At 43.0% G+C, this 23,158-nt stretch overlaps 1 protein-coding gene across 2 annotated transcripts in view; it reads right to left on the minus strand.

The window, feature by feature from the left end:
• The window catches only part of SHISAL1 (shisa like 1), a 114,294-nt gene that overhangs the window by 36,320 nt on the left and 54,816 nt on the right, over window positions 1–23,158 (minus strand). For both annotated transcript variants that reach the window (XM_032770914.2, XM_032770913.2), the window contains exon 4: window positions 5,674–5,973. In XM_032770914.2, coding sequence (XP_032626805.1) covers window positions 5,674–5,973 — 300 coding nt within the window. The remainder of the gene's footprint in view (window positions 1–5,673; window positions 5,974–23,158) is intronic.

Here is a 23,158-nt window from a genome sequence, read left to right on the forward strand (position 1 = left end):
CACACTACCCTTTCTCCTGTCGGCGGTGTGTGTCCTGACCAGGAACACTTGAACCGACATAAGTGTGGGGGCTGAGAGCCCAGGCTGTCAGTCTGGCATGGGGCTCACAGCTGAACACCTCCCTCCACCCCCTGTGTGGGAGTCCAGCTTTGAGCCCTGCATGCGCCAACAATCAATGTAAGTACTGTAATGCAGTATCTATACAGACACTGTTGCCCTAACTACATTGAGCTACGCACTATACCTCTCACGGAAGTGATATTATTAGGTCGGTGTAGTGGGCATCTTACATCACTGGGAGCTACACGGTAGCATGGATGCTTCCAGAGTTAGGTCAACATAAGCTGTCTTACATCGACTTAACTCTGCACTGTACTGAATGAATCCAGCTCTGACTACAGTTCCAAGTGTGCCTGCTTCCAAACTCCTGGTTAGAAATGAAAGTAAATGTGGATTATTAAAAAACTGTGCTCTAGGATTCCTTTTATTAAGTAAGTCAGGCAAAAGTATTAATCATAGGACTAGTACTTTATTATTTGTATCGTGGTAGCACTGAAAGGTCTCACTCAGGGTCAGGGCCCCATTGTGTTAGTTACTGTACAAACACTGTCCCTGTTTGAAAAAATTAGTGCTTATCCTTCTATTTTGAAACATTTGTGAAATACCTTAGTGGTTCATAGTCCCCACTACCAAACCTTCCACTGGGCCATGATGTACAACTCCCTGATCCACTGGGGAGAACCAACTTCCTTTTATGCCGTTTCACCCATTCTACCCAGAGCTCTTAATTGGCTTTCTCGTTCTTCACATCAAGTTAAAATCCCACACGTGCACCATCGAGATCCACCCCCATTCTGCCTCTACAGCACATTCTTCAGTTTCTCCTGTTTGTGCCATATGCTGTGCCTGCTCGTGAGGTCTGTCTCCCACTTGTGCCACTCTGTCCTCTTCACTTAGAACAGCTTTCCTTTGCTATTGTATCAATATCACTCTTCCCCGCCTCCTCCTCCCCAACACTTGTTTCTAGAGCTGGCTGGAAAAGAAGTCCCTTCTCCCTCCCCACCATTAGCATTTTTGACTTTTCATCCCAATTTGGGACCATGTTTTCAAAAATATGAAGTTGTCCCTAATTGGGATGAAAAATCAAAAATGCCAAATTTATTTATTTGGAAAGGATTTCCAGAAAAATTCTGTTTTGAGAGCAAGGCTGCCCAGAGGATTAAGGGGTCTGGGGCAAAGCAATTTCAGGGGCTCCTTCCATAAAAAAAGTTGCAATACTATAGAATACTATAGTCTCCTGGGGGCCCCTGCAAGGCCTAGGGAAAATTGCCCCACTTGCACTCCCCTCTTGGACAGCCCTGCTTGAGAGAACTGAAATGGCTTTCACCTCTCCACAAACCCACCCCACGGACTTATACATGTTTCCCAAGATACACAAAGGACCCCAGGCTCATCATTTATGGCAACAGCACTACTGAAAGAATATCACAGAGACCATCCTGAGACCACAACCTGCTTCCCCCAGAAACTCTGCAACATTAACAATGTGCCTCAGAATACCATCCTTTTCACTAAGGATGTCATCCCCCATACACCAACATCCTTCACAATGAAGGCATTTCAGTCTGACACTGACAGCACTCAGATATTCACCTCAAACACATCCTCACCTATAACAACATTACATTTAACAACAAACACTGTCTAAACCACAGGAATTAGAATGGCTGCCCAATATGCCAGCCTCCTCATGGGCCACCCCAAGGAATAGTTGCTGGAAAACTATACCACTGCACAAAGCCATGGCCAAAGATATTGACCTGGAGGGTCCTCCCCCAATTGTTTGCTTTTTATTAGTACATTAATTGCAGGGGATTGAAATCCACTGAGGTATCTCATGACTGAAGTATGTGACCATGCTCTAGTGTGCTGTTTGAGCAGCATCGTAGCATCACAATAGTGTATCTTGCCACACTCCCCAGTCATCTTCTGGCTGCCCATTGTTTCACTATGTACGGTCACACACCATCACACATTTCCCTGGCCTGCTGGGAACCATAAGCTCTGTGCAATGGGTGGGGTCAGGTTGCCACTACAGGCTTTAGAAAGCAGTTCTGGACTGTGCCCACTTGCTATGGAATTATTTCCCTTTAGCCTCATCTACGTTATGCAAAGCACCACATGTCACAATAAGCCAAAGTGCTTTGGCCACGCTGGCATCCCAAGCATGGGCGGCATGTAATGGAGGCTGGGGGAGGCTAAGCCTCCCAAACCTCGTGCCACGGTGGGGAGAGGGGCAGTGGCAGCACTGAATGGGCCCCGGCACAGAAACATCATGTTTAGTCATATCATTTCCGGGTAGTAAAGTCCTTTATTTTGTCCTGCAGTACAGCCCTGAACACCTGGGTGTCATGGACCTTTCCCACGTGTTCTGCATTCATGTTCATGAACTGACTGCTTATGGTCCACTGAGCCTTGACGAACCAGTGAATACTAAACTTCACAGTTTACTTATTCACTGGTCCCTTTCAGTAGGCAAAGTATAGGTACATGCGTTCTGTCAATGGTCCCCGCAGAGTTTGGAAAACCCATCCTCTGAAATCTTACTATAATTTCAGGGAGTTGTTGGGAGAGACAGAGAAAGAAATACTGGGTTGTCATAGGGGTTTCTTTAACTCTCTACTTCTGGGGGAATTTTTGTGTCTCTGCATTGTTACACACATACTTACTGACAGGTATTTTGAAATAAATTACCAAAATAATTGAAACTGGTGTTTGTTATTTTGACAAATGTTGCAGCATTTTTATTTTTTGGCCCAGAATTTTTATTTTTTGGTGCAGAATGCCCCCAAGAGTAAAATATATATATGTCAAAACGAGTCACCACAAAGTGCTAGGCTTAGTTACGTGACATTTGAAGTTCAATATATGAACAGTGCATATTTTCACATATGTAATGTAAAATAACACAAACATACAATTGTATATTTAAGTACTAAACAACATATTGAAACAGTAAGGTTGTTGGTGTTGCTTATGTGTTTCACTTAAAACTGGACATCAGGGCTTGTCAAATGGCACCCAGACACAGAAGCCAAAAACCAGACTGTTCAGGTAAAACCCAGATGAGTGGCAACCCTAGGACTCTGGGCTACTGCCCTGACATGTCAGCACTAACAACGCACGCTGAAAGGGACAGTGTGAATGAAGGCGTGGCATATATCTCTGCCCAGCACAGGATAGGTGGACATTCAGTGTGGGTACAGGCAGGTTCTAGCAGTATACTGACAAGTAATTGTATCCACTTGCAAGTGTGGTTGTACCTCTAGTTGTTACCTACAACCCTCACTCGAACCTATAAGGGAATCACTGAACAAATGCAACCCATTCTTGATGGAGACCATATTTTGAAAGAAATCTTTCCCCAATCCTCATCTTCTGGCCATCAAACAGCCTCCCTACCACACAAAGCTTACCATCAGAAACAAGCTCCTCAAAGACCACCGCACACCAGCTCAAACCATCTGCCAGAACAAAGCCTGCAGGCATATCTCCATTGTTACGATAATCAATATCCTCACCCCTACAACACACCTTTCAAGATCCATGTTTCCTATATATCCCCATCACATGCGATATACCTCATCCAGTGCATCAAATGCCCCAACAACAACTATGTGGGTGAAACCAAACAATCACAGTACTCACGAATGAACCTATGCAGAAAAATGATAAAAGACAAAAATGCCCTGTCACCTGTGGGTGAACACTTTTCCACAAAGCAATCACTCCATATCTGATCAGTCCTCATCCTCAAAGGAAACTTGCATAATACCTTCAAAAGATGAGCCTGGGAACTTAATTCATAACTCTGCTAGATACTAAAAATCCTGGCTTCAACGAAGACACTGGTTTTATGGCTCTTTACAACAATTTGTAACCTACTCCTCCTCCTTTGTCCTATGACTGTAGTGGTGTTAATTGCCCACTTCATTTCAAGGAGTCTCTTGCAACATGTGTTAACGCCTTATGCTTAACAGTCTGTTCCTCTTGTATTCAGCTGTGACTCTCTGGTTGCCTTTTCCAGACCTCACTCTGTGAAGCATGAAAGCTTGTCTCTTCCACCAATTTCCCCCACAATTTTTATCTCATCCACCTTGTGTCTCTCATATCCTGAGACCAACATACTACAAAGAACCTTTGAGGCAGGCTGCTGAAGGTTTAAAAGTTTTGATTTTTTTTGTGATAAGGGCATTTTCCATCAGAAAATTCTTGACCAGCTCTGTGTCTTTCAGTTAACTGTTCACACCAACCCTATTCCAGTGCCTGACCATACACTCTGCACAGGAAGCAAAACAAACCCCAAAATGATCATTAATTTTTGCAACCCTTGATTGTTAACTTTTGTAACTCTCCTCCACTGCCATTGTCGGAATGTTGTCTACATTCACGGTACTATCCCTTAGATTATAAATTCTTTGAGTTGGGGCCCTTCCTTCTTATATTTTTGTAGAGCACCATATCCGCCCATGGCACCACACAAATAATAGATAATTTAAAAACCTTAAGTGCTATAGAACCTGTTGGTATTAAAACACATTTTGACATACATGTATACAACATGGCAGAAATAAATCCGTAGAAACATTTTTTCCCCACTGTAACATACAGCTATATTTCTGTGGCTAAGTAGATAAGACATTAAGCTAGTTTTCACATTGTTTCTGTGTCTCAGTGGATAGTATGGATTTCTCACATCTCTAATTAAAACTGTTTTCCACTTCTTAGTGTTTACATTGAATACTTGGAGTTAATGTGTTGTTTTTTTTTAAACTGAAAACAGATTAATTGCTATACATGGCAAAACTTTTGGTACATTTAGAATTTTATTTGCATGCTAGATTAATAATTAACTCTTCAGTGGAGACTGTAGAAGCAAAGATTGTAACCTTGTTTATATTTAGTTTCGCAGAATTCATTATTTTTTTTATAATGTTGATAGATAATATCAATGTTTATTTTTAAGGTTTTTTTATTTTTATTGATTTAAATTGTAAAAGTATGCAGAAATTATGGGAAGGTCAGGCAATGCAGGGTATCAGACAATAATTATTTAATGACAGTAGATATTGAGATTCAAAAAGTTAAAGTTTTATCACTGTTAAAACACAAATTGTCAACATCACATGTCAAAATATACAAAGTAAATATTCTTAAATCAAACTCTAAGTTCTCAAGCAGCATTTTTCTTACTTGGCTGATCTGTATATTTTGATTATCAGTAGAAATATATTTTTGTTGGTGTGTGTGTACAGTGAAATTGACATTTAATGACATTTACTGTTAAAAATTTAATCCTTCCAAACCTATTTATATTCACACAGTACTGTAAATTTACTTACCTCCATTACCTCCAGCACACACTTCTCTAGAGACAATCATATTTTTATCATAATTTTCAATGAAGCTGATTCATTTCTTCTGAAGGGTAATTCTATAATGCAGTTCATACTGTAAAATTTATATGGTACGGATCCTCTGCTGATGACTTCAATGGAGCTATGCCAATATATACCAGCTGAGGATCTGGCGCATAATTGATAATGATGTTCCAAAAAGATAGCTGATTGTTTATACCACAAAAGAATATGGTACAAAAGTATCTTAACTTACCAGGCAGATGAACTCTGAAAAGACATCAATGGTGGGTTTAAAACATCTCCTTTTAAAGTATGTACTGCCTGTGACATTTGAGGCTGAGACTGAGGCTGAGTCTGTACGTGGCTTGGATTCTGAGCAGGGTTAATCCATCGGCTCTGTGCCTGTGTCATCCACTTTCCCTGGATTCCCCACCTTGCCAGGTAAAATTTGCAAATATCGTAGTTCATTGATGAGTAATATAAAAGGTCCAGTACCAGCAGGATCACAACAAAGAAGCCATAAATCCACACTCCTAACAATGCACTGTAATTGCTGGGGAGGAGGGGGAAAAAAGAAAACAACAAAGGAAATGATTTAACAGATCATTCACTGTCATCACTCTATTTATTGTGGGGGGCGTTGTTTGCTGGTTTGTTTGTTTGTTTTAAAAATAATCAGGATTTTCATCTAAAAGGAGCAGGTATCTTTGGTAGAGTAGGGTTAAGACAGTAGTTACCCAAAATGCTGCAATTCACTAGTATAAAGTACATCAAAACTCAACATTACAAAGACCAGTGACTTTATAATAGAATTTATTCAACGAGTATAGAGGTGAAAACACATAGTAGGCTTACGTGTAAATGTTGACATAGCTATAACATATATTATATATATATACATAAAAGTAAGGATCAGAATAGTTACCACCCTGCCATTGGCTTATAACAAAAGTGTCACAAAAAGCTTAATTGAATAAAGACAGAACAGAATGAGTAAAGATATCAAATAAAGTGAGAGAGAATAGTAGGGAGATAAACAAAGGAGAGTGGAAAACACTGTTGAGACAGCAAGTTTAGTGTTTTTTCTTTAAAAAACCTGATTGTTAGGTCTATTGGCATTTGGTATGGGAGACTAGGGATTGGGAAAAGAATTAGACTAGAACAAACGTGCAGGTTTTGAGGAGGAATTTAAAGTGGGAGAATGGAGGCTGCTAGGTGTATGGGGGAGGAAGGTTGTTCCAGACAAAAAGGCTGATGCAGGGCAGAGAGTGGGAAAAGAAAATGAAGCAAAAGAGGAAGTAGATAGAGATGCAGAATCTTGAAAACCACCTAAAGAATTGCAATATGGCCCCCAAGTAATGCTGTAGGCATACATCATTTACAGGAATTCCAAATTATCTAAACCTGCCATTCACACACCAGCACCTGTTGAAAGCAGTGAAAGCAATGAATGTATTCAGTTACAGCTGCTGAGAGAAACTTTGACAGAACCACATTCCAACAGAAGAGGAGGTTACTCACCGTGTGCAGTAACTGACGTTCTTCGAGATGAGTGTCCCTGTGGGTGCTCCACTCTAGGTGTCGGTGCGCCCCTGCGCCTTTGATCGGAGATTTCTGCAGCAGTACTCGTAGCGGCCACGCATGCTCAGAGCCTGGCCCCCGCTCTGAGTATACCTCTAGTGAGATGCGCGGCCGTTCCCTCAGTTCCTTCTCTACAACGGAGGCTACCCAACTCCGAAGTAGAGGGGAGGAGGGTGGGTAGTGGAACACCCACAGGGACACTCATCTCGAAGAACGTCAGTTACTGCACAAGGTGAGTAACCTCCTCTCTTCTTCAAGAGATGTAACCTGTGGGTGCTCCACTCTAGGTGACTTCTAAGCAGTGTAATCTCAAGGAGGTAGGACTTCGGATCTGGCAGGAATGCAGTAGATAATACTGGCCCTGCCTAAATCGAGTGTCAGAGAGAGGGCCCTGAGTAAGGGCATAGTATTTGACAAATGTGTGCTTGGAGGACCAAAGTGGCTTGCTCTACAAATGTCAGACAATGTACTTTATGTAAGAAGGCTACAGAGGTAGATACAGATCTAGTGGAATGTGTTTTTTTATCTGATCAATGCTGGAGGTATAATGTTCTTTATCTGATAATGCAGAGTCGTATGCAATTGAGATCCAGTTTTACGAAAGTCTCTGGGTAGAGATAGCCATGCCTTTGGAGTGCTCTGCGATGGAGACAAAGAGTCTAGGAGAGTTTCTGAAGGATTTGGTTCTGTCAAATAGAAGGATAAGGCCCTGCTCACATCAAGTGTGTGCATTGTGGCTTCGAAGGAGTTTGCATGTGGTTTCAGAAAAAAAGTTGGTAGATGTATTGGTTCATTGATGTGAAATGAAGCATGAACTTTTGGAAGGAATTTTTTAGGGTGTAGGCGTAGAGTAACTTTGTCCTGAAGAAGAGCATATATGGTGGATCTGCCATAAGGGCTGCTATCTCGCCTGCCCCGGTCTGGCGGAGGTAATGGCCACCAAAAGGCTGTTTTCATCGAAGGTGCAATAGGGAGCAGGTGGCTAAGGGCTCAAAGGGTTTGATGAGTTAAACAGGACAATACTAGGTGAAGATCCATGGAGGGGTTGGTGGCTTAATGTCTGGATATTAGGGCTTGGAGTCCCTTCAGGAAACACTTTGGTGATGGGATGAGCGAAGACCTGAGGTATTGGTCAACTGTACCATGAAAGGTTGTGATGGCAGCTAAGTGGCACTCTGATGGAGCTGAAGAAAGGCCGGATTGCTTAATGTCCAATAGATAGTCGAGTATGCAGGGAAGAGGGCAGAAGTAGGAGACAGTTGTTTGGTTGAGCACCATTTTGTGAATCGTTTCCACTTTCGGAGATAGGTGGTACAGCTGGATTGTGTTCTGCTGTGTAGAGGTACCCTCTGAACTGATTGGAACAGTCTAGTTCTCGTTGAGAGAACCATGCAGTACAGGCACTTTGAGATGAAGCATGGAGAACTGGGGTGAAGAAGCCGGCCGCGTTGCTGTGATAAGAGGTTTCGGGATGAGAGGCAGGGAGATCGGTGGTTGAATTGGACATTCTGGTGAAAGGGAAGCACGGTTGTCTCGGCCATGAAGGTGCGATCAAGATCACCCTGGCAAGATCCGTCGTATCTTTATGAGGACCCTGTTGAGCAATGGTATTGGGGAAATGGCATAAGAGAAGTCCCGTGCCATGAGTTCATGAATGCGTCTCTGAGGGAGTGTTTGCCAGTCCTCGCCCTGGAGCAGAAATTGAGGCATTTCGTGTTTTTCGTGGTTGTGAAGAAGATCTAATGGTTGGGTGACCCAAGTTCGAAATATGTTGTAAATGATTCCCTCGTCTATCTCCCATTCATGCTCCGAAAGGGAAACGTCTGCTTAACTCGTTGGCAGTGGTGTTCATCACCCTGGGAGATAAGCAGCTGATATGTGGATTGTGGCTCGCAAGGCACCAATTCCAGAGTTTTATGGCCTCTGAGCAAAGAAAGTGGGAACGAGCCTGTCCTTGTCTGTTTACGTAGAACATGCAGGCAATGTTGTCTGTCATTATGCGTACATGCTGATTCTTGATTAGTGGAAGGAAGCAGCGGCAGGCATTCCGTATAGCTCGAAGTTCTAGAACGTTTATGTGCAGAGAGGTCTCGGAATGAGACCATAGCCCATGGACTTTTTGGTGAGAGATGTGGGCCCCCAGCCGTGAGGATGCAGCAATCGGTCGCCATCATCAGAGTTGGGGTCTGGAGGAAGGGGACTCCAGAGCAGAGGTTGTAGGGGACTGTCCACCATATGAGAGTGTCTTGACTCGGTAAGGGGTATGGCCAATTGTTGTTTAGTGAGTGCATGTTTGGTTGTAAACTGTGGCCAGCCAAGCTTGGAAGCACCTCAGTGGAGATGTGCGTTGTGGACCACGAAAGTGCACGAGGACATGGCCCTAGTAGTTGGGGCAGTCTCGGGCGGTGACCTGGGGGCTGTTGCGAAGTCTTGTAGCCAGCAGTTTTATGGTATTGAATCGGTTGGGTGGGAGAGATGCCAGTCCGTTGTGGAGTCGAGGCTCGCTCCTATAAACTCCAGGTGCTGGGCTAGGACTTAATGTGGATTTGTTTTCGTTTATTTGCAGGCCCAGGGATTGGAAGCACTCGATGGTGATTTGCGTGAAGCGAGGGCTCATCGAATGTGGAGGCCTTAGGAGGCAATCGTCAAGGTAGGAATATTATGACTCCTTTTTCCTGAGGTAGGCAGTGACTACCACTAGGAGCTTGGAGAAAACTCGAGGGCAGTGGAAAGGCCAAATGGTAGAACTCTGTATTGGAAACGTGTTGAGCTGAGGGTAAATGAAGAAAACGTCTGTGGGCTGGGTGGATAGTGACGTGAAAGTAGGCGTCTTGTAGGTTGAGGGCTGAAAACCAATCGCCCTGCTCCAGGCTGGAATCATGGTGGTGAGAGTAACCATCTTGAACTTTTGCTTTTTGACAAATTTGTTGAGCCTCCTGAGGTCGAGGATCAATCCCATCCTCCAGTTTTCTTTCTGTTAAGAAATAAGGGAGTAGAATCCTTCCCCTTGTGGCATTTGGGCACAAGTTCGATAGCACCCAGATGAAGGAGATGTTGTACTTCTTGCTGAGGTGTGGGCTCATGAAAGGTGTCCCTGAAGAGGGATGGGGAGGGAGGGTGGGTGGGGCGAGGACGAGAGGAAGGGGATAGAATACCCAGTTGTGATGACCTCTAGAACCACTTGTCGGTGGTAATATTCTGCCATTGGTGCAAAAATGGCTGTAGCGGTGTCCAAGATATTGTAGGCAGTGCATACGCTAAAGTTGGGACGATGTTTACGAGACCCTGACAAAGGTTCAAATCTGCTTATTTAGTTGGTGGAAGTTGGGCCATCCCGGAAGAATTGGGCGACGCCGCTGGTATCTGGGTCTCTGGCGTTGGTGGTGTGTTGTTGATCCTGAGATCTTGGGAAATGCTGAGTATATGAGGGGTAGCGTGGACGGTGGTTAAGGTTGATATCTGTACTGTCGCCTTCTGGTTGTAGGGTTTGGATGCCTAAGGATCAAGAGTTGCCCTGAGTCCTTCATTGAGTGGAGCACCTCATTAGTGGTGGAAGCAAGAGTTTATCACCATCAAAAGGAGATCCTCTATGGGCTCTGAACCTCACGAGGAAAGAGGAAGAGGAGAAGCCATGAACCTCAGCGCATGAGCACCACCACTGTAGCGGTGGATCTTGCTGCAGTATTGGCTGAATCCCAGAGTTGCTTGGAAGAGCCATGCATGATATGATTTGGCCCTTGACACTAAAGCTGGTAAACTGTGTTTCTTGTAGTCTGAATGTGTTCAATAAAGTCCATGAACTTGTATATAGTTTCTATGGTCGACTTTGCCAGAATTGCGGTATAATTGGCAATTCAAAATTGTAAGTTGAAGAGGCATACACTTTGCGACCCAGCAGGTCTAAGCATTTGCCTTCCTTGTTGGCTGGGTATGGCGAAAATACTGTTGTTTGTTCCTTGATTGGCTGCGTCCACTACCAGTGAGTTTGGCGCAGGATGTGAGAAAAGGAATTCAGAGCCCTTAGAGGGAATGAAGTATTTGCAGTCCGCTTGTTTGCAGGTAGGCTGGTGGTTGTGGCTGGAGCCTGCCAGATGGATTAGCAGGTTCCAGAAGGGCTGCATTAATTGGTAATGCCAGTCTGGATGAAGAAGAGGGTTGCAGGATGTCCGTTAACTCATGTTGTTGTTCCGTACTTCCTCTAGATTGATCTTAAGCTCACTGGCAACCCTTTTAAAGAGATCCTGGAATTTCGAAAAATCATCTGAGGTGGTAGATTGGGGAGGGAGGTAAAGCTTCTTCAGGCATTGCTTCAGTTGGTACTTCAGTTGTATTGGGTCAGGAGCAGGATTAATTGATCCTGAGAATGGGAGGGTGCCGCAAGTGAGTCCATATGATTTTTGGACGTTCGCGGTCTCGTCTGATTGGAAATAGCAGGTGTGCTGCCGAGGGAAAGATGCCACATGGGCCAAATACTGCCATGGTGGTGGAAAAGCCATAGGTGGTGCCATCCAGGGGTTAACACACCAGGAGAGGCAGGGTCTCGAGGGTGGTCTGAGACAATTTTCCTGTGCCCGCGGGTGACAGGACTCCGAGGATGGAATTCTGATTGTATTGAAACATCACCCTGTAGTTCAGACTCCTCCTCACTGGAGGAAGGCTGTTCGGACCCTGAATCATTCGTCAGGGAGAAGCAGTCTTTAAGAATGGCGATTGCAGCGTAGGTGACACTAGGAGGTCACTTGACTGGGTAAACGGCAGAGCTGAGGCAGCTGAAGGCGAAGGCTGATAGAATTGCTGTGAGGGAACTCGGGCTGGCACCGGAGTTGTTAGTCTTGGCTCCGTGCCAAGTAGTGTTGTTAATGCCGGTGCTGTAGTAGGTGCCGTGCTATTAATAGCAGGCTGCAGTGCCACGGGGGGGCCTGATTTGTCGGCACCGTGTTCATCGCGGTGCCGATAGGTGCCATAATCGAGACAGGCAACTGAAAGCCTGTCGCCTCGGCACCGGAGCCTCGCTCTGCCGCTGAAAGCACAGGCGGGTTTAACGCGGTGCTGGAGGAGTCCGGCTCGTCGAAAGTGCTCAGGCGGGGAAGCACCGGTAAGGAGACTGTGGATCTGACCAGAGAAGGTTTGTGTCTAAGTGCTTCTTTTGAATTTGACAGAAGGTGTCCTCGTTTTGCTGCTTCCTTCTGCTTTTTAGAAGTGGGAGAGCTGTGTTGGTGAGTGGAGGCAGAGTCCGTGCCAGAGTCTGAGGCGGACCCTAGGGATTTCTGAAGTAAAATAAGTTTGAGTTTTATCTCTCTGTCCTTTCTCGCTTTGGAGTTTAGTTTACTGTGGTGAGCACGTTTTTGGGGAATATGGGTCTCCCCCAAACATTTTATGCACTGAGAATGTCCATCGGAGAGAGGGATAGCGTCCTTACAGGAGGAGCAGTGCTTAAAGCCTGTGGAGCCAGGCATATTTGAAGCGGCTGAGAGAATAAAAAAAATATTTTTTTTTCAAACAGTAGAAAAAAGGTAGGTAACACTAACTAACAAGAAACTGTCTAACTACAAGTTATTTTAAGATGAGGAAAGAAATTCTTTAAGGAGTCTGCTGAGCTCTGTCTCAAGCCGGGACGGTAGAGAAGGAACTGAGGGAACCGGCCGCACATGCTCACTAGAGGTATACTCAGAGTGGGGGCCAGGCTCTGAGCATGCGTGGCCACTACGAGTACTGTTGCAGAAATCTCCGATCAAAGGCGCAGGGGCGCACCGACACCTAGAGTGGAGCACCCACAGGGACATCTCTCGAAGAAGAATGTGCAGTTCTGCTGAAATCTAAGTGTTCTGTCAAATTGGGTTGATTTCCCCCAAATGTTGTGATGGAAGAAAAAACAGGAAAAATGCTAACAATGTTGACATGTCCCATTCTGACAGTTTCAGAAGAAACTATTTGGAATTTGTGTTTTGAAATGATTGTTTTGAATGGTTAAATACTTTGTATTAATGACATATAATGAAAAACAAAAAAGTTGAAGTTGAAACAAAATGTTTTGTTTCCAGAATTTTTCCTTCCTTGAGAATTTTGAAATGTTTGGTTTTCAATCTCATTTGAGACGAAGCCAAATTTCAAAAAAATCTCAAAAATCCTTTGCAAAAATGGTATGCCATCCTCAACCCAGCTCTGTATTCAGTGACTTACTTTGTTAAGCTATTCTGTGTTGAAAGGGGCGGGGTCTTTGTAAGCAGTTCAAGGCAGAATCTGACTTCTTTTTATATGTTTGTAAAGACGGGGGGATGAAAGAGGGGCAATCTATTGCACTATGGGCCTTACCAATCTCCCACTGAAGTCAATGGGAATCTCTCAAGGGGAATTTTGCCTCTGTTAGAGTTCAGGTTCAGGATCTTAAATGAAATAAATAAAGACTAAGTGTGGTATGATTCAAAGTCCAAAAACATGTGCTTGTTAACCAATGTAGCATGTTATAGCAACCTGAGATTTACTGTGCTCGCCTGCAAACACAATGCTTGCTTCCTGTATTTCTGTCAAAGCTTCCAGCAAAGTTATCACATAATGAAACTGCATTATCAGTTGTGTACATTTCTGTGTTATTCTAAACACACACACACACACACACACACTGCTGTCCAGTGTGTCACACAGTTTATGGCTGGACACCACAATTTGCCTTAAAAGGCAATCAAAAAATGAAAGCATTTTGAAGGCAGATTTTGTTGTCCAGGAAATAAGAGACAAAAGATTCAAGAACATGTTCATATAACTTTTTAATTTTGTTTTAAATAAAAATTTCAGGTACAATTCTGAGTTCCTATCACATCAAGATTTAAAGGGCCCAATTCACCTCTCATTTATTATGGATTTGCACTAGTGTAAACTTTAGTGACTTCAGTGAAGTAACACTGGAATAAAGCAAGTGCTAAAGAGGAACAGGCCCTTAATGGTCCTATGAGCATGTAGTTTTAAAATTACAAATAAACACTGGGTGTTTAAGGCTAGGATTTCCAATAGTGTTTAGTATTAAATCTTCAGTGGGAATAGAGGTAGACTAGTGCTGAGTGTTTTTGAAAATCCCATTGATCCTCTAAAAGGCCTATTCCTATGAAGACTTGTGCATGTGCTTAACTTTATGAACTATGAGTAGTCCCTGGTATTTTTTGTAAGTCTTTGCAGGACTGGAGCCTAAAATATAACCTGAGAGGTTTGGGCAAAGATTTTCAATGCTCCTGATTTTTTCAGTGGATATACTCGTTTACACTGGTAAAACTCTGGAGTCACTCCATTAGAAAATGAATGGGGAGTCAGGTGTGAAGGATTCAGGATGAGCTCCTGTTCATTGTAATCACTGAATCTCACTGAAGTCACCAGGACCCACTTCTGGGAACTGAATTTGGGCCACAGTGGGAAGGAAAATGTATTTTTGTTTCCTATAAAGTTAGAAATCATGTCATTTATACGTTAGCAAGAACTTGGAGGCAGGAACATTATCTTTTCTTCTAGTTGTTTCATATGGACGTTTTTATGGTTGTGTTTTGGAATTTATTTTGTCCATTAAAAATCGCTTAGTGAAAAATTAGGTCTATTCTGAGCACTTCAATTTAAAGCAACAATTTATTAATCATGCTGTATGTGGGTTCTCCATCTGTTCCTTGTAAATAACAGCTGTTTCTGACAAGTACAAAAATGAAACTGCATTATTTTAATTAAGATATAGTGGGACAACACCATTGTTGAAGAAGGCTTGTGCAAATCACAGGCAATTAATAAATTATATGAGTTGTTCACAGGGAGAAACTCCATACATTGGTAAGGTTTGTTACACATTATGATGGTGCAAAATATTAACTTTAATACACATAATATTGAAATTAAAGCTTTCACATGCATCAAGAAAAAACAATACTATGAAAAAATGTGCAAGATTATGTACTGTGCATAGCTGGGAGACAATGAGGTGTACTAGACAGCCCAGTGAACTGGGAGTCAGAACAGCTCAGTTTCATTCTCAGTTCAGGGGACTGGTTTTTCCTTGGAGGGTCTGTCTACCTGGCCCTGTAGTGCACACTGCAGACATGTGAATTGCAGCATGCACCAAAGGGTTCAGGTTAATACAATCCTATTTGAAACAGAACTACATTAATGCAAACTAGGTACCTTCTAGTTTGCTCTAGCAGGGTCTGCACCAGGCAGCTAGAGTATAACATTCAGCGTGCACTGCAGCTCCCATCCCTGTAGTGTGCACTGTGAAGCCAAGTAGACAAGCTCTAAGTTTCACATTTCTGGTTTGTTTCACTAGTCTCTAGTTCTCCTGTGCTTTCACGTGGATGCATTATCTGGGTTGCAAGGAAATATTTTAATTTCCATTAACATTTACACCAATATTCACATCCAGGTTTATGGTGGATTTCAAATCTCAGTAAGATTCAGGGCTATTTCGATTCAGTCCATTACATAAATTCCCTAGTCAAGCAATTCTGATGAGTGTTATTGTTCAGGTTTGAAATCATGTTCTCTACCCTCATTCCCCTGTGTCTTCCTAAGAACCTTTTCATTTTGAAGGTTCCTATTCAGGCCCATCACTAATTTTAATAATACAATACCTAAATCTGGAGCATAAATTACCTGACAGTGTTCTTTTAACCTACTAACTAGAAGGAGGTTAACTCATTGGCCTATTAGTAAAGCTCAGTGACCCAATACTTTGGCTTTCATTCTAATACAGCATATGCTTGATCCACAGTCCATTTGAAGTCAGTGAAAAGACCAAGCCTATGGCTACACAGCTGCATTGATGCAGCTGCGCCGCTGTAAACTCTCTAGTGTAGCTTCTCTAAACCAGTGGGAGAGAGCTTTCCATTGACTTAATTAATCTGCCCTCAATGAATGGTGGTAGCTATGTCAGCAGGAGAATCTGTCCATGCTGATGCTTAGGTCGATGTAACTTCTGTCACTCAGGGAAGTGGCTTACTCACACCCCTCAGTGACATAAACTATACTGACATATAGCCTCAGAGGGTATGTCTACATTGCAATTAAATACCCAGGGCTGGCCCGTGCCAGTTGACTCGCTCTTGCAGGGCTCGGGCTAAGGGGCTGTTAAACTGTGGTATAGATATTCAGGTGAGAGAATCCCAGAGTGTCTACACCACAGTTAAGCAGCCTATTAGCCTGAGCCCTGTGAGCCTGAGTCAGCTGTCGTGGGAGGTGTCTAACTGCAGTGTAGACTTATCATGCGTAACTTCAGTGGACTTTGAATCAGGACCTGTGAGAGTGAGAAAAGTATATCCCACTCTCACATCTCCACCCCTTCCAGTTGCAGAAGCCTACGGAGATTTTTACATTGGACCCTAGATACAAAAGGGACAGTCACTTTTGTTGTTCCTCCTTCCAAGTTAATTTTGAACCAGATCCCTAGACTCTTCAGTCACCTAGCAAGTAGGATTGGACCAGAGCATTTTTTTAAAAATCAGAATCAGTAGCTTCTACTTGGCGAACATAAGCCTGTGTGAAAAAATCGGGGAATCTACAATTCTGTCTTTTTAAAAAAACACTTGCAAACAGCTTGATGCAGCTGTATAATTTATACGTAGGCAAACAGCCAGGGAGAGAGTTGTTTTCTGGACAGGGCTGACAATTACAGTAGTAATGTATTTCAGATTCTTTCTCTCAACCATACACAGATGGCTGATGATGGTTAGATACCTGTATAACTGAGGACAAGTGACTCTTTTGACATGTGTACTTCTTGTGTGTGACCTTTCCTAATTATATTTATCATATATGTTACAGAAAGAAAGGTCCCCAGAGCTACCTTTACGTTTTCTAGAGAGCCGATTAGCGTGGTAACCAAAGGCTAAATCCATAAAGTGACTTAGGCACCTAACTGCCACTGTAGGCTCCTCAAAACTCCTCTTCTGCTGGTGGGAATGATCAAAACTGCCTAAGTCCTAATGGTGCTGACTGCTTGGCACCCCAGCTCATACCTAAGTCCTGGCAGGATTCTCACCCTAGATGTTCCCCCACCCATCATCTCATCTATGGGGACAGGCCTGCTCAGAGCCCCGCACAAATGACAGCTGGGGTGACCAGCTCAGGAATTTTGTGTGTGCGCGTGTATCCCAGAATACCCAGTAGCCCAGTGATTAGGATCACCTGGACTGTGGGAGAGCTGTTTTCAAATCCCTACTCTGCCTGATTTGGAGAAGAGTCTTGGAAACCAGGTCTCCCTCTCCACACCCCACTTCAGGAGAGTGCTCTAACCCCCAGGGTATTCTGCTGTGGATCTCTCGCGATCTCTTCTGTTGAAGATGTTCAGCTTTGTATAAATAATTAAATATTAATCGGCCCAAAGAAAGATTGGCACTATAGACTGGTGAGATACCATCAAAAGTGTCAGTCACTTGGGATATAGGAGATCCTAAGTCCCTGCTCCAAATTCAGCAGAGTGGACATTTAGAAACAAGTCTCCCACCAGGGGCGCCCAGAGGATTCAGGGGGCTTGGGGCAAAGTGGGGGAGCTGCAGCGCATGTCCTCACCCAGCAGCAGTCTGGGTCTTTGGCAGCACGGGGCCCTTCAGTCATTCCACATCTTTGGCAGCACTGAAGGTCCTCCCCACCGAAATGCCAGCTGAAGACCCGGACCACTGCTGGACCAGGGCTCTAGGGGCCCCCTGCAGGGCCCAGGGTCTGGGGCAAATTGCTTCACTTGCCCCTCGCTCTGGGTGGCCGTGTCTCCCACATCCCAGGTGAGTGCCTCACCACTGGGCTATTGGGTACTAAGGGTAGATGGTCTCTCTCTGTCTCTATTGTCTCCCCACCACTCGTTTTTCATGAGAAAGGGCTGACCTGGCTTAGGTGTCTAACTCCAGGAAAGGGTTAATTGTTGTGAATCCCAAATGGAGGTAGATGCCTAACTATCTTTGGGGCCAGGGCTTAAGCTCAGTTGATATGTATACAGTCTCTATTAGCTAGAGATCTTGAGGGACATCTAACAGCCTTAAATAGCTGTTTCAGAAAATTGGAGATGCTAGCTTAAGAGAAGAGGTTTGCTCAGAGCTTGAGGGACAAGGACCACAGCAAATACGAGGATATAGGATGATCACAGGGGACATTTACTAAAACTTGTTGAACTATGAGTTTTGGTTAATCAGAGTTGTATGAAATTACAGGGTACAGGCATGCCCACAGGTAAAAATCACTCAAACATTTCCACTTTAAAGGGCTAGTTTCAGATGTCCATAGCTTTGTCAATCTCTCACATCTTTCCAAAGAAATTATGCATTCTATATGTTCAGCCCATGAACACAACTTTTTTTAAAGAACAAAGACAGTGGGAATAATCTTTTGGAAACTTCACATATGTGATGTATTTAAGATAACCATATAACCAAAGTCAATAATTTAATTGTCAAAAGTGTGTCCCTTTTGGCTGCTGCTGACACAGCACCCCAAATGTATCCCTCTTCACTTGAACAGAAACTTTTGGGAAAATGAATTCAGCTGGTCTTTTGAAAACCTCACAGAATTCTTGCAGTATATTAAAAGAGAAGCAAAACTTTTCATAAATATCTGGAGCATAATTAAGTACATTTTCGGCACTACAGGAGCAAACTAATACAGAACCTCTACTTTCTCCCATTGAAGTTAACAAGCGCTTTGCTAGACATTTTGCTACTTTAGCCTGTTTTCTCAGTTCTGCTGAGTTCAAATACTATTCATACAGCTTTGTAACAGTTACAACTCTCATATGGGTATGTGGGTTAGAGTCGACTACAAACTAACATCACCTCAAAAGTTCTCTGTATTGAAAGAATCACAGAGCACCGATTGGATGTCCTTCGCAAAAGCCTTAAATTTTTTTTGGAAAAGAGATCCAATGGTGTGCGTGATCTAAACTGTAATGTAACCATGTTAGAGACCAGCATTCATCTAACAATTCTCAAGTTGCTCTTCTGCAGACTAATTAAAACAGATGCAAGCTAGAACATTAGTTGCAACAGTGTGTAATCTGTAGTTATCATGCCCTTCTAGTCCACAGGAATAGAACAGACACATTCAGGTCTCATGTAAGCACGTGTACAGCTCATTACATCGAGTTTTAATCTAGCATATGTAGTCTACCTTAAGGGTCATGTACATACTGTACATTTTGAAACTAATTCACCATTTAAATGGTTGAGTTAATGAATAATGCAAAACTGTTCTCTCAAAGACCTGAACCAAAGTTCACTGAAGTCAAAAGGATTTTTTCCATTGTCTTCAAGAGGCTTTGGATGAAGCCTCATAAAAGCAGAGATATTTATTAGGGACAGATTCTGCCACTTACTCATGTTGGGTAATACCTTACTTCATGAACAGTGCCACATTCAAAACATGTCCAGTATGTCCAGTATTGTATCCTCCCAAGATAATCTACTCCAACCTGAGAAAATTAAGTTCAGGATCATTTATATTGATCACAGGGGTTTCCCCCCAGTCAGTTTGAGAAAGGAACCCTTGTATTAATTTTTAGACTCTGGATGCAAGTTTTAAGGTCACTGCTTTACAGAACTCACTCTAGTTTTCCCATTCTTTCCAACAGAATATAGAGATAAAAGAACTAGATTCAGACCAAACCCTCTCAAAGCTCTGAAATAGTAGAATACGAAGGCTGGGATTTGTAAAAGAGCCTAAGGTGCCCAGCTCTCAATAAAATTCATACCGCATTCTCTTAGGACTTTTGAAAATCACTGCCTGGGCCTACTTTCCCAACAAAGTCTCCATTGCTTGTTACTTTTACTGCATTTTTCTTATTATCCTCAAGGTACTGTATGCAAAAGCAAGAAAGCAAAACATGATAGGGTAGGAAGGAGGAATTAGATCTGTCTTCCCACGTGGTTTTATGGCCGCTATCGCTGTAGTATCTGAGCACATCACATACATTAATGTTATTTATCCTCACTAAATCCTATCTGAAGTAGCAAAGTTCTATAATTCTCATATTACAAGTGGGGAAACTGAGGCACAGATAAACCAAATGACTTGCCCAAGGAAGTCACAAAGAAAGTTTGCTGAATTGAAACCCACTCTCCTGGGTCCGAATCAAGTCTCTTAACTACCCCCACCACCGCCCTGCTGCACATTTCGTAAATGGAGTCCCAAAACTTTGAACTAAAGCATGCTCCTTTTTAGCTACAGCCCTGTGGCATTATTGTAACTGAACCATTGTCACTGTTTTTAACCAATAATTAGGGTTTATCTGCATACAAAATAGCTGAATAAGGTTAATAAAATATATTTAGTTATCATTTTCTCTGGTATCTTGTACTTACAATTACATGGGGCCATTTGCAGTAACATCAGTCCAAATCTGACCACATATATAACGCTGCTAATGTTAGCATTGAAGCCAATGGGACTATTTTGTGCTGTAAATTATTACTCAGGATGAAAAAGGCTCGCAGAATCTGGCTGCAAGTAAGAACCCACAAGCTAGGAAGCATTTAAACAATAGGCTCTGAAGGAGATGCTGGATATATACTATGTGTGCCCTTTGTATGGGTATATATACATGCACACATTTATATTTTATGATTTTGATCTCTGATCTTACAGTGAGACCAGAGGAAATGTATGTATTGAACACTGTACTATACATAGCAAGAATCACTAATCTTAGCTCTCATTAATCCCTTGGAATAAGCGTACACTCTACTTAACATCTAATCTTACAGACCCTATGTGGGCAAAACTTCCATTCCCTTCTGTTTGCAGAAAGGTTGCAGGATCCTACAAACGGTTATGGCTGCTTTATCAGGACACCTCCCAGGGAGCTGATTTAGCCTAATGACAGTAGCCTAGATTATCCCCTTGATTGCGTAACATGGTGGGAACTAATTCTGGGCAATTCTGTTATAATGCCTCAAAACTGTCACAGGAACGAAGGCTGAGCCAGACTGGCATCATTACCTCTTTCACTGAACCTCTATGCTGCAAAGCTCCTCTGTGCTCCAAAAAACCCACACAGTCAGGGTTTGTGGCTAGGAGCAGTGAATAGAGGAACTGCCCAGTCAGAGGCGTGAAGCCAGGGAACAGACATGTTACAAGTACTGAACTCCGACAAAGTATTCATATTAAATTCCCAGAAGACAAAGGTCCAAATTCTCTCCTGGGTATAAACTGGCACAGCACCGCTGATTTCACTGGAGCTGCACCAATTTACAACAAGCACAGAATTTGGCCCTTAACATTTTAACATTAGAGCTGGATGACATTTTTTCAGCAAATAGATTTTTTTTGCATCAAAAATGCATTTTCCGATACTCTGAAACTATTCAAGTATTTGAGCTGAATTTGAGTAATAGTTTCAGCTAGGAAAAAAAAAAGTCAAAGTCAAAAAATTTTGTTTCAAAACATTTTATTTTGTTTCAAATTCAAATTTGGCCAATTTTTTAAAAAGGGTAAAAACACCTGAAAGAGGTTGAATTGAAATAAAAAACTGAAAAAAAGTTTGTTTAAAGTTGACTGAAGCATTTTGATCAACTTCAAGCAAATCAAAAAACTGAAAAATTTCACTTTGAGTCAACCTGAAATGTTTCTTTTTTGATCTTTTGATTTGATGAAAATGTTTGAAAACATTGGTTTTGGTTCAGATCAAACCAGATTTTTTTTCTGTTCCACCCCTGAACAGAAAAAATCCATTATTATGCTCTAATTAACACTTTAGGACTTTCTGCTCAGCATTGGGGAGAGCATTAATTGGTGACTAGGGAGGAGTATAAAAATATTGCTTGACCATGCAGGGATGTAATCAGGAAAGCCAAAGCACAAACGGAGTTGCAGCTAGCAAGGGATGTGAAGGGTAACAAAAAGGTTTTCTATAGGTATGTTAGCAAGAAGGTGGTGGTCAGGAAAGTGTGGAACCTTTACTGAATGGGGGAGGCAACCTAGTGACAGATGATGTGAAAAAAGCTGAAGTACTCAATGCTTTTTTTGCCTTGGTCTTCACAGAGAAGGTCAGCTCCCAGACTGCTGCACTGGGAGGTGAGCAGCCCTTGGTAGGGAAAGAACAGATTAAGGATTATTTAGAAAAGCTGGACATGCAAGTGGGCCGGATGCAATGCTGAGGGAGTTGGCTGATGTAATTGCAGAGCCATTCCCCATTATCTTTGAAAACTCGTGGTCATCAGGGAGGTCCTAGACAATTGGAAAAAGGCAAATATAGTGCCCATCTTTTAAAAAGGGAAGGAGGAGAATCCGGGGAACTACAGACCGGTCAGCCTCACCTCAGTCCCCTGAAAAATCATGGAGCAAGTCCTCAAGGAAACCATTTTGAAGCACTTGGAGGAGAGGAAGGTGATCAGGAACAGTTAACATGGATTCACCAAGGTCAAGTCATGTCTGACCAACCTGATTGCCTTCTATGATGAGATAACTGGCTCTGTGGATGAGGGGAAAGCAGTGGATGTGTTATTCCTTGACTTTAGCAAAGCTGTTGATACGGTCTCCCACAGTATTCTTGCCAGCAAGTTCAAAAATATGAATTGGATGAATGGACTATAAGGTGGATAGAAAGCTGTCTAGATCATCAGGCTAAACAGGTAGTGATCAATGGCTTGATGTCTAGTTGGCAGCCAGTATCAAGCAGAGTACCTCAGGGGTTGGTCTTGGGGCTGGTTTTGTTCAACCTCTTCATTAATGATTTGGATGATGGGACGGACTGCACCCTCAACAAGTTTGCGGATGACACTAAGCTGGGGGGAGAGGTAGATATGCTGGACGGTAGGGATAGGGTCCAGAGCGACTTAGACAAATTGGAGGATTGGGCCAAAAGAAACCTGATGAGGTTCAGTAAGGACAAGTGCAGAGTCCTGCATTTAAGATTGAAGAATCCCATGCATGCTACAGGTTGGGGAGCAACTGGCTAAGCAGCAGTTTTGCAGAAAAGGACCTTTACAGTGGATGAGAAGCTGAATATGAGTCAACAGTGTGCCCTTGTTGCCAAGAAGGCTAATGGCATATTGGGCTGCATTAGTAGGAGCATTGCCAGCAGATTGAGGGAAGTGATTATTCCCCTCTATTCACAGCACTGGTGAGGCCACATCTGGAGTACCGCGTCCACTTTTGGGCCCCCTGCTACAGAAAAGATGTGGACAAATTGGAGAGGGTCCAGCGGTGGGCAA

This window comes from Chelonoidis abingdonii, chromosome 1 (assembly GCF_003597395.2).
Source record: "Chelonoidis abingdonii isolate Lonesome George chromosome 1, CheloAbing_2.0, whole genome shotgun sequence".
NCBI lineage: Eukaryota > Metazoa > Chordata > Testudines > Testudinidae > Chelonoidis > Chelonoidis abingdonii.